Source organism: Bos mutus, chromosome 3, assembly GCF_027580195.1.
Source record: "Bos mutus isolate GX-2022 chromosome 3, NWIPB_WYAK_1.1, whole genome shotgun sequence".
NCBI classification, from domain to species: Eukaryota; Metazoa; Chordata; class Mammalia; order Artiodactyla; family Bovidae; genus Bos; species Bos mutus.
Window position 1 is genome coordinate 110,939,689 of NC_091619.1, and position 12,178 is coordinate 110,951,866.

Genomic DNA, 12,178 nt, shown 5'->3' on the forward strand with positions numbered 1-12,178 from the left:
GGTGGTGCGGGGTTGGGCGGGTGAGGACTGAGTGGCCAGAGAGGTGGCCCCTCCGGGAGCTGAGGCAGAGCCTCCCGCTCTGGGGGTGCTCTGTGGGCAGGCTGGGGGCTGGACGGGGCAGCGCCCTCGTGCTGGCCGCGGGGGTGCAGTGGAGAGTGAGACAGCCCCCCTGCTCCAGTAGGGCAGGTGTGGTCACAGGTGTGACCTGGAGTCTGGGTCAGACCTGCCCTGGGGGTCATCTGGGAAGGTGTCCAGGGGGAGGGGACATCTGCACAGAGGCCTGAAGGTGTCTTGGGGTTGGACAGGTCAGGTTGGTGTCAGGGAGGGGGCACGTTCTCCAATGGCGTGCACCCTGGGTGGAGCGTAGAGAGGTCTGAGGAGCCAGGGAGGAGTTTGGAATTTACGCTGCGGGGGCACAGACGGGTATTGACTGGGGCCCTCCCTTAGTGCAGAGCAGCTGCTGGGACGGCTAACGTAGACTGCCCTCATGGCCCGTGCTGGTCCCGCTTGTCAGCGCGCTGCTCGAGGTCACAGCCCTCGCAGACCCTGGAGGGACGGACCCGTGTCAGCCCCGGGCACACACACGTGCCCGAGGCCCCGCGTGTGTGAGGGGCAGGCAGGCCTGCCATGTGATCCAGGCTGCTGCCTTCCGGGTCTGGAGTGGAAGCCCCTCCGCAGTGTCCCCACAGCGGCTCCCTGTTGTGAGTCTGGCTGGCTTTTAGCACTCGATCCGGGCCGCTGCCTTTCCAGGTCTGGAGTGGAGACCCTTCCTCAGCGTCCCCGCAGCTTCTCCCTGTCGTGGGCCTGTCTGGCTTTTAGTGCAGCAGTCCCCAGAGAAAGGCGGCTGTGTGTGTGTGTGTGTGTATGTGTGTGGGATGGGGGCAGGGGGGTCTTCAGGCCAGGAGCAGAGGTCAGCTCTGACGCCAGCCCTTGCAGACCTTCACAGCCCCATCGTTTGACGACAAGATCTTGGAGGTGGTCGCAGTGTTTGGTAGCATGCAGATGGCTGTCTCCCGGGTCATAAAGCTGCAGCATCATCGGATCGCCCAGGTACTGGCTGCAGTCCTGGAGGCGGTAGGGGCCTGGGTGCTGGTGGGGAGAGGCAGGCCTGGCCCAGACCCATGCTCCCGAGACAGGTGGGCATCTGGGTGCAGAGCCCCGGACAGTGGGCCACCTGGCCGCCTCCCGGTCCAGAGCCCATCCTTGTCTGCCGTGTTTGACCTCTGAAAAATGTTCTTCAAACCAGGGCTGGCTTGCTCCCCGGAACGCCCCCCTGGCCCTCTGGGGGGGCTCCTCCTGCTGTGGTGGGGTGAGCCGAGGTGGGCCTGGCTGCCTGCAGCCCGGCCCTGCGGCTCTCAGGAGCCACAGCTTGAGTCCAGGAGCGAGGCCTAGCGTGTGTCCTCACAGGCTGCTCTGAGGCCCGGCTCGGGAGAGACGGGGTGGGTCCCCCTTGGGAGGTTCTGGTGATGGGCTGGGAAGGGTCTGTCTGTCTGAGTGGTGGGGAGGGCCATGCACAGAGATGGGTGCTCATGCTGCCCTGAGCCCTAGTCCCTTCTGTCCTCACTGCGGGCTGTGTGGATGTCACGGTTTTAATCTTTTTGCAACACACTCTGTTGAGAAGAGGAGCCCTTGGTGGGAGTTGGCCCTGTCTCGGGTGTGTCCCCGTGTGCCCAGGGACCCAACAGCTTTTGGTGGTCACGAGATCCCGCCCAAGGCCCGGTGCTGGCATCTGAGCACTGAGTTCCCCACAGGGCAGCGGTCAGGGATGCAGGGTGCCCCGGGTGTGGGGCGGTGGGGCGGGGTGGGGCTGGAGCTCCAAGAGCTGAGCCCAGGCGGGGGTGCCCTGAGCCCGGAAGCCCCGGAGGTCAGCGAGGTGCTCCAGCGGGTGGTGGTGTTCGCAGTGTCGCACGGTGAAGATCTCCATCCTGGGCGACGAGGGCGTGCCTGTGCAGGTGGACGGCGAGGCCTGGGTCCAGCCCCCGGGGTACATCCGCATCGTCCACAAGAACCGTGCGCAGACCCTCACCAGGGACCGGGTAAGACGGCCCCCATCCTGGGGGACCTGGCGCCTGAGCGCTCGGTTCCAGGAATTGACATAGTTCTCCCCCAGATTAAGTGAGTGGGGCTGGGGTTCCTAGGACCGTGCCCTCTCCCCCAGAGCAAACAGGCGTCTGCGTCCCCGTCCGGGATTTCCACGAGTGTCCAGCAGCGTTGGCTGTTGGACGTGCGCTCGAGGCAGGGTGTGTAACCCTGGTCCTGTGTCCTAGGCCTTCGAGAACACCCTCAAGTCCTGGGAGGACAAGCAGAAGTGCGAGCTGCCCCGGGCCCCGTCCTTCTCCCTGCACCCGGAGATCCTGTCCGAGGAGGAGGCCACCCAGATGGACCAGTTTGGGCAGGCGGCAGGCGCCCTCATCCACAGGTGGGTGCCCCCTCCTTCCGCGGTCAGCTCCCCCAGCGAGGCCCCAGGTCCACGTGGGGCCGCGGGCATCGAGACACTCCTCCCGTATATTCCGTGCTGTCTCCTCCGTCACGGAGCCTGGCCAGCCAGGTTCTGCTCACTTGCACTTTGCGGTTGTCACTGATGGTCTTGTAGACGTTACTTGGGGCTTAAGGACATGGAAGCCTCAAGCCCACAGGCATTTTCAGGGCCAGCTACCTGGACTGTAAAGCCGTCCTGGATTCCTAAGAACAGTGCACTTACTGCCTCCTTCACTTCACGCCGAAGAGCAGGTGTGCGGTTAGGAAGCAAACCATGTAAATTAAAAAAAAAAAAAAAAAGGCAGCCAAAGGTGCTTCCTCTCCTCTCAGCCCCCAGAGCCACTGTGGACCTTCCCGCATGGCAGTCACTGCTCTGCCCGCTGCCCGGCCCCTGCCGTGCCCAGCCCCCGCCCCTTGGCACGGTCTCAGTAGCCTGGTGGCCTGTGCCCACAGCTGCCACATCCCCGGACCCCCCGGCCGCCTCGGCTCTGTCTTTGGACCCTGTTCACCTCCCCGCCCCCTTCCTGAGGCCGCGTGCAGGCCTGGCGCTCCCCACCACGGGCCTCTCTGGTCCCTTCCTGGCTTTCTCCTCTCTTTCCTACTCTGGAGGTTTCACAAGGCCTCCATCCCCTTTTGGGGCACTCACCTCCTTGGGTGAATCTCCGGAAAAGCTCGGAAGTTTGTCTTCAGATCTCCCTGTTAAGGCCTCCCCCGCCATCGGTCAGGAGGTGACGGGCCTGCCGCTGTGTCTGTCTCTCCAGCATCCGGGAGCTAGCACAGTCCCACCAGGACGTGGAGCAGGAGCTCGCCCACGCCGTCAATGCCAGCTCCAAGTCCATGGACCGAGTGTACGGCAAGCCCAGAGCCGCAGAGGTGCCTGCGCCCTCCCGCCCCTGCCCCCGGCACCCGCCAGCCCTTGGGCCGTCTCCATGGTTCTGTTCTGGTTCCTCTCAGGGGCTGAGCTGCAGCCTCGTCCTGGAGATGGTGAATAACGTCCGAGCCCTGCGCAGCGAGACGGAGCTGCTGCTCGCGGGCAGGCTGGCCCTGGTAAGCTGGGGGCCAACCCGCGGCACGCACACAGGCAGCGCGGCTCTGTGCGGGGCTCCTGACTGTGGGGGTTCCTCAGAGGACCCTGCCCTGACCCTGCAGTGATGCTCAGACCCTCTGGCCCGTCTTGCCACACCCCCTCCAGGGTGTCAGGACCCCACTGTGTAGTGCACAGCCCTCTGTCCTCAGGCCCCACGGGTATGCGGCTGCCTCTGGCCTTGTCCCCAGCATGCAGACCTGGCCGCCCCTCCTCACTCAGGCCCGGGGAGGCACCCAGCTGGATTTCTGTCAAATTGCAGAAGCCAGAACAGGGCAGACCTCAAGAGTGCCCGTCCAGCCTTCTTGTAAGAAACGAAGGTATGGAAGGTCAGGGAGGTGAAGTCATTGCAGAATCGCCCCAGGAGTCCGGTCCGTAGTCTCTACTCTCATTCCAAGCTTGCACGCTGTCCTGACGTTCCTGTAGCTGCCTCTACGCCTCACACGCTTTCTGTGCTCCGGTGCAGGCGGGCTGGTCCCCCTTCAGAGAGAGGGTCCCGAGGACACTGAGGCAGGTGACCTGTAAGCCCTGCCGATGCGATTTTCAGGCGAGCTTGGTTTGCCCCATTACTTATGAAAGGAGAGTTTTAATTCTCTCGCTTGGTGCTACTTATAAGCGGAGGTTCCGAGTTTGGCCCTTGAGGGGTGCTCTGTGGCTCTGTTTCCTGGCAAGCTTTTAGAAGAACTCTCTGAGAGTGGCCCGGGCCTGGGCCAGGCTCCCTGTCTGTGTGGGCCCTGTGGCCCCGCCCTTCTGGTAACCGCTGTGTCTCCTCCCTCCATCTCTCTGTCCCTGGAGCAGCAGTTGGATCCCCCTCAGAAGGAGCGGCTCACGGCTGCCCTCGCCGAGATGGACCAACAGCTCAGGAAGCTGGCAGACACGCCCTGGCTGTGCCAGCCCATGGAGCCTGGTGACGAAGAGGTATGTGGGTCTCGGGCCTCAGCATGGCATCCTGGACATGGGGCTGTCCCTTCTGTGTCTGAGTCCCTGTGTGGCTTCGGGGTGAAGATGGTGTTGCTCCTGCGGCCCCTGATCTGGCCCCCGGTAAACACGCGTCTCTGTTAAAATGCCCACTTTGGCAGGTAGGAAGGAGCTGAGAATTGCTGTCGAGAATGACGCTCGACAACTGGGGCACTGTTGCCCTTGGAAACAGAACTGTGGAACAGCTGGGGGCAGGTAGAGAGAAGGCTGAGCCCGGCCCCACTGTGTGCCCCCAGCGTGGAGGCACGCTGCCAGGCTGACCTGTGGATTGCTGGGCGTCTGTTGGCAGGGTCGGGGCGCCGTGTTCCACTCCCGGTCACACTTGTCTGTTATGTGTGTTTAGGGAGCACAGCTTGCACGGGCCTTACAGCTGGGATATCGGGAGCCTGGTGACACCCCGGGGCCATGCCTCCTGCAGCAGGCAAGGCAGCCACGGGCCCAGGAGAGGTGCTCACTGGGCATGGTTTGGGGGCAGCACCTGGATGGAGGCCAACCCGCGAGGCCGTCCTCCCGAGGGTGGAGCAGGGGTGGCGGGAGGAAGTTCACATGGTGAAGCACTGCTGGGCCCTGAACGCCCGGTCCCCCGCTGTTGGCTTCGCTTGTTAGAACCATGGGCCAGGGGACGGGCCAGCAGTGCAGAGCTCCTCATGCACGTGTGGGCGCTTGCTGACAAGGGCCCACCCCGCCTGGAAAACCGACCGGGGCCTCAGCTGAGAAGCACAACTTGGCAGCTTAAGAATGAGGACTCTGGTTTAGAGGCCCTGGCCAGCCTCGTCAAAATGTGTTTGATAGTTAGCTATAAATATGATAAAAGTTCCAAAGAAAATTACTGAATAACATATAAGTTTTTAACGAATGCAGCCGCAGCCTATCCTGTGATTAGTGCAGTGTGAGCAGTAGCTGGGGGAGCAGGGAAGGAGGGCTTGGACAGAGGAGGGAGAGCGCTTTAAATGCCTCCTGTGGTGGAAGGAGGTGAAAGACGCTCTTGACGTTAATAATTAGAGGAAGGTCATCAGTTATGTTTTAAAAACTTAAAAATAGTTTTAAAGGTGTGTGTGTGTATGTTAGCCACTCAGTCGTGTCTGATTCTTTGTGACCCCATGGACTGCAGCCCGCCAGGCTCCTCTGTCCATGGGATTCTCCAGGCAAGAACACTGGAGTGCGTAGCCATTCTCTTCTCCAAATTTTAAAGGTAGTTTCTGATAAAATTGAAAAGGTTTATATCTTTCTGAATCACTACAAAAGACAAAAACAAAATATCGTCCCTATTGTAAAAGAAAATAAAGGAACTAGTAAAGATGGAGCTAACAGCATAAAAATTAGAAAATAATATATCTTCTCCTTTTAAAAGCAAATTATTCTTTAGGTTGTGTTAAAAAAAAAAAATCTGACCAAATACTGATCACAGGAGCCCAGTTTTCTCTTCTGTACACTGAATGAAAAATTATGACCCAGAAAGAGTAAAAATAAAGCAGTTTCAAGAAAATGATAAAAAATGCAAAGTAACTATTAATATAAAAATAGAATTGCATACCTAAGGCAAAACTGATAGAAGATCACTTTATTTTGGTAAAAGCTACTCATCATATTGTTCTATACCATATACCATATGATTCTGAATAAACTATGATTAAAGTGATGATAAAATCATAGGCTAATATAGCATTTACATGAGTTAAAGTGTGTTGTTTATTTGCCAATGGATGACATTTTTTTCTAATATTTCTTTTTGTTATTTTAACTTAATTTCAATGTTCAAAGGCAGTTGTTTGTATATAACCAGTCCTTTGAAATTTATTGACACTAACTTTATGGCCCAATAGATGGTCAGTTTTTATAAATGTTCCTCGTATGCAGTTGTGTTTTTTACATCATTAAGTCCTCACTGAGGTATTTTTCTTTGTTTTTTTGTTTTTGGTTTTGTGTCGTTTTGACCTGTCAGTTACTGTTGAACACTCTGACCATGAATGAGACGTCTTGTGTTTTGTATGTGGTTTTGTGTATTTTTGCCTTATGCCTTTTGAGGCTATGTTATTGGGTGCATTTAGGGTTTTATCATTATAACGGGGCCTTTACTAATTCTTTTTATTTTCAGGCCTACTTGTTTGACATATTCTGTTTCATACTTTACTCTCAAGGTTCATTTGGAGTGTCTGTCTTACGGGCAGCGTTGCTGAACCTGGGCTTTTATTCAGTGCTGTGCTGTGTGAATACGGGAGCCCGGCTGTTTACCTTCACTGTGATTACCGTATTTCACTGTGATTAACCGTATTCAGACACATTTCCCTTCTTTTGTGCTGTTTGTCTCACTTTTTGTTTCCTTTCTCCGTTTTGATTGATGAGTCTCTCTTTCCCACAGTTCTGTTTATCCCCTTTGCTGGTTTGGGAACATGTGCTCTTCTGCATGTTCTTTTAGGGATTAGCCCCCAAATTTCAATCTTAATTGATGTACATAAAATGTGTCAAGCTAAAACTTCTTGAAATAATAGGAAATGTCAGAAACACAGTTTGGTAGTGTGACTTCTCACTATCAGTCCATGATTAATCATGGTGAAAGTGACCACATCACAACATCTGAACAAAGGAAGTAGAGAGAATACGTGTATGTAGAATTTATACACAAATGTGCACTGTGCTTCTCTATAGAGAGCACTTACTCTCTGTAAAGGGGACTCTGCTTTCTTTCCTGTTGTCCATAGGACATTTTAAAAATCTGTTGGTATTCCAGACCGGCTCGTCCCAAGGGGCAAAAAGGTGACGTATGAAGGGCAAAGGGAACTGTGAATGGGGAGCTGCCACAGTTCTACTGATAAAGATAGGAAAATCATTTATCTGAGAAGGAAAAACAGTGGTAGATCTTTGAGTTGGTTCTTTGAAACAAAAGCAAAATAAACTACGCTCTGGCAAGTGTACTCTGGGGGAAGGGAACAAAGTGCAGCGATGGGGGGGCCAGAGCAGCAGGTGTGCCAGCCGGTCAGGGTCCGGCGTCCATGAAGGAACGCCAGTGAGTCTCAGCATCTCAGCAAGCCTTTTGATTTTTCAGAAAAAAATTTAAATTACACAAATTTAAATCTCAAGATATTTTAAAAAGAATAGCCACAGAACAACTTGAAAAAGTAAATTTTATTTCCAAAGGAAAAATTTGTCAAGGAATATGTAATTTCCGTATATAAGAAAGTGTCAAAGCTAGAAAAAGATGGACAGTATCTCAGTTCACTTCAGTCGCACAGTCGTGTCCGACTCTGCGACCCCATGAATTGCAGCACGCCAGGCCTCCCTGTCCATCACCAACTCCCGGAGTTCACTCAGACTCACGTCCATCGAGTCAGTGATGCCATCCAGCCATCTCATCCTCTGTCGTCCCCTTCTTCTCCTGCCCCCAATCCCTCCCTGCATCAGAGTCTTTTCCAATGAGTCAACTCTACGCATGAGGTGGCCAAAGTATTAGAGTTTCAGCTTCAGCATCAGTCCTTGCAATGAACACCCAGGACTGATCTCCTTTAGGATGGACTGGGTGGATCTCCTTGGAGTCTAAGGGACTCTCAAGAGTCTTCTCCAACACCACAGTTCAAAAGCATCAATTCTTTGGTGCTCAGCCTTCTTCACAGTCCAACTCTCACATCCATACATGACCACTGGAAAAACCACAGCCTTGACTAGACGGACCTTTGTTGGCAAAGTAATGTCTCTGCTTTTGAATATGCTATCTAGGTTGGTCATAACTTTCCTTCCAAGGAGTAAGCATCTTTTAATTTCATGGCTGCAGTCACCATCTGTAGTGATTTTGGAGCCCAGAAAAATAAAGTCTGACACTGTTTCCATTGTTTCCCCATCTATTTCCCATGAAGTGATGGGACCGGATGCCATGATCTTCGTTTTCTGAATGTTGAGCTTTAAGCCAACTTTTTCACTCTCCACTTTCACTTTCATCAAGAGGCTTTTTAGTTCCTCTTCACTTTCTGCCATAAGAGTGGTATTATCTGCATATCTGAGGTTATTGATTTTCTCCCAGCAGTCTTGATTCCAGCTTGTGCTTCTTCCAGTCCAGCGTTTCTCATGATGTACTCTGCACATTATCTCAGTTCATTTTTTTTTTAAATTGTGGTAAGAAAGAAACACATAAAACTTACATCATTATCATTTTTAGCATACAATTCAAGTAGTGTTGAGTATATTCACGTTAAGAAACAGATCTCTAGAACTTTCAAACATTTTCCTTTTTTAAAAACCAGCACATTGGATTCCAAAATTGAATATTATCAGTAGATCCATAAAAGTTCTTTCTTAAAATTATTGATGAAAGAATTCTCTAAAAAGAATTCTAGCCGGAATGTGTAGGGTTAAAGGGCCGTTTTGCGTCGGGAGGCAGCAGGGAGACATCCTGTCCTCTACACAGACGCCTGCTCTCTGCAGGTGAAGGGACAGGAGACACGGAGCCCAGGAGCTGGGTGTCCCCTGTGAACCCTGCCAGGGCCCCGATTCAGACAGACCCTCCATGAAGATGCACCTTTGGAACAGTTGGGAAGATGTGATGTAAATGAGTTCATTAGAGCTAAGTGAATGGTGTTGTGTGTGATAATGGTGCCATGATTATGTTTTAAAAGGCGTAGCGTCATCTTTTAGAGTTGTGTACTGAAGTATTTCTCCTGGCAGTCTTGATTCCAGCTTGTGCTCCCTCCAGCTCAGCGTTTCTCATGATGTACTCTGCATATAAGTTAAATAAGCAGGGTGACAAAATACAGCCTTGACGTACTCCTTTTCCTATTTGGAACCAGTCTGTTGTTCCATGTCCAGTTCTAACTGTTGCTTCCTGACCTGCGTATAGGTTTCTCAAGAGGCAGGTCAGGTGGTCTGGTATTCACCCGCCTTATGGCAGAAAGTGAAGAGGAGCTCAAGAGCCTCTTGATGAAAGTGAGAGAGGAGAGTGAAAAGGTTGGCTTAAAGCTCAACATTCAGAAAACGAAGATCATGGCATCTGGTCCCATCAGTTCATGGGAAATAGATGGGGAAACAATGGAAACAGTGTCAGACTTTATTTTTTTGGGCTCCAAAATCACTGCAGATGGTGATTGCAGCCATGAAATTAAAAGACGCTTACTCCTTGGAACGAAAGTTATGACCAACCTAGATAGCATATTCAAAAGCAGAAACGTTACTTTGCCAACAAAGGTCCGTCTAGTCAAGGCTATGGTTTTTCCAGTAGTCACGTATGGATGTGAGAGTTGGACTGTGAAGAAAGCTGAGCACCGAAGAATTGATGCTTTTGAACTGTGGTGTTGGAGAAGACTCTTGAGAGTCCCTTGGACTGCAAGGAGATCCAACCAGTCCATTCTAAACATCAGTCCTGGGTGTTCATTGGAAGGACTGATGCTGAAGCTGAAATTCCAATACTTTGGCCACCTCATGCGAAGAGTTGACTCCTTGGAAAAGACTCTGATGCTGGGAGGGATTGGGGGCAGGAGGAGAAGGGGACAACAGAGGATGAGATGGCTGGATGGCATCACCTACTCGATGGACATGAGTTTGAGTGAACTCCGGGAGTTGGTGATGGACAGGGAGGCCTGGCGTGCTGCGATTCATGGGGTCTCAAAGAGTCGGACACGACTGAGCAACTGAACTGACTGACTGACTGAAGTATTTATGAGTGGAATAATTTGATGTCTGAAATTTGCTTTTCAAAAGCAAAAAAAGGTGGAGATTAAATAACAGGTGGATAATCAGCCTCATTCTACTAGTCTCCTTGTCTTACCAATGAAAGAAAATACTCATATTTTTAAAGGTTGGAAGTAAATTTAATAAAACCCATGTTTGCCTTAAGAACAAGAAATTAACAGAGTCAGGAATAGGATTTTGTTTGGATTGTGGAGGATAGCTGCCTCCCATCTGTCCTGCAGGAGGCCGCTGAGGCGCAAGGGGACGCTTATCTTGGGACAGGAAAGCCCATGGCTGTGGCGGTCCCCTGGGGGCTAGAGGTCTTCTGTGGGGCAGCCGTGTTAGAATGGATGTGTGATCATTTTGCCAAGTGTAAAAATGTGTAGAAATAAGTTTCTTGAACAGCTCACAATCGTTGACTAGAAAATGTCATCGTAAGAGGTCTCTTTCCTAGTAGAAACCTTATAAAACATACAGTTTGTGTGAAATAACATGAGACGCCTTTGGTAAGAAGCCCACGAAGATGCCCACGCAGGGGTGTGGTGAAGCTGCAGGGTCGTGGCAGACCAGGTGTGAAGGTGCTTGTGCCCAGCTCTAGTCAGCGTGGGTGCGATTCCATGGAAACGCCCAGCGGTGATTTTTCAGTGTGACCAAACGTCCCTGTCAGATCTGCAAGTGCGTCCTAGAGTTGCACATTCTGACCACACCGAGCATTTTGGGGACGTAGGTAAATGCTGTGGGTACTCAGGTAGGCGCTGCAGGGATGCAGGTAGAGACCAGGGAAGCAGGCAGACACCGCGGGGACGCAGGCAGACACCGCGGGGACGCAGGCAGACACCTCGGGGACGCAGACAGACACCGCGGGGACGCAGGCAGACACCAGGGACGCAGGCAGACACCTCGGGGACACAGACAGCACGGGGACACAGACAGCACGGGGACACAGCGCGGGGACGCAGTAGACACTGGGGATGCAGGCAGACAGGATCCTGAGGCAGAATCCAGGCCGGCAGGGCCAGGGAGAAATTGGCACACCTGAAAAATAAGGAGGTTTCTTTTGTGAGTACGTTTATACAAATGACTGACGCAGGTGCGTGTCTGTGAGTGCACAGCAATTCTTTACTGGTGGAGACCCGGGCTGTAGCTTCCGGGAGAACCGACAGAGGTGGTCCACAGACCTAGGGGGAAGGGGCTGCGATGGCTCCGCCGTGCCCTGGGTCGCGCTACCGAGCCGGCGCCCTGTCCCCTGTCCCTCTGACTCCCCTCCCTCCTTGATTCTGCCTCGGGGAACAGGTGGCGAGGAAAGAGTGCAGGAAAAGCTTCGTTTAGGATACTCCTGACCCTGACAGCATAGCCTGCCGGCGCAGTGCTGCGAGATCAGCCGATAACTTACTAGTCTTGATGGAATAGTCTTGATATTTAAGTGATATATACAAAGCTGTTCAATCACATGATGAATAAATGTTATAAAATGAAAAAAAAAAACCCAGAAAATGAAAATGGATGCTTATCTCTGCAAAACTGCTTTTAAAAGGCATTAGAAATGAGTGATCGGTCCAAGACTGAAACTCAAGGAGAAGGACGAGGACAGGCCTTTTTGCGGCCCCGCGCCTGTCTGCAGTGGGGGCGAGGCCTGGGCAAACGGGGGTCTGACTGGCTCCGTTTCCCCCCTCCCCCACAGAACGTGATGCTGGATCTTTCCAAGCGCAGTCGCAGCGGTAAATTCCGCCTGGTGACCAAGTTCAAGAAGGAGAAGAACAACAAGAACAGAGCAGCGCGCTGCAGCCTGGGCGCCCCGGGTACCAGCCCCCTGCCCTTCCCCCAGTCACCCCGGGGCCCCGGCGCGCACTGCTGCACCCCGGCTCTCCCGCTGCACGCGGCGGGGTGACCCATGTCACTCCCTGCCCTGACCCTGCTCCTGGTGCGGATTCTGGGGCACAGGCCCCAAGCCGCCTGCCTGCGCTCGATGTGGGTGTGAGGTGGGGA

At 53.1% G+C, this 12,178-nt stretch overlaps 1 protein-coding gene across 3 annotated transcripts in view; it reads left to right on the forward strand.

Annotated features, from left to right (window-relative positions):
• Positions 1-12,178, forward strand: part of DGKD (diacylglycerol kinase delta) — a 109,395-nt gene that overhangs the window by 94,215 nt on the left and 3,002 nt on the right. For all 3 annotated transcript variants that reach the window (XM_070368518.1, XM_070368519.1, XM_070368520.1), the window contains 7 exons: positions 937-1,050; positions 1,902-2,036; positions 2,268-2,419; positions 3,240-3,351; positions 3,433-3,525; positions 4,361-4,480; positions 11,874-11,991. In XM_070368518.1, the coding sequence (XP_070224619.1) occupies positions 937-1,050; positions 1,902-2,036; positions 2,268-2,419; positions 3,240-3,351; positions 3,433-3,525; positions 4,361-4,480; positions 11,874-11,991 (844 nt within the window). The remainder of the gene's footprint in view (positions 1-936; positions 1,051-1,901; positions 2,037-2,267; positions 2,420-3,239; positions 3,352-3,432; positions 3,526-4,360; positions 4,481-11,873; positions 11,992-12,178) is intronic.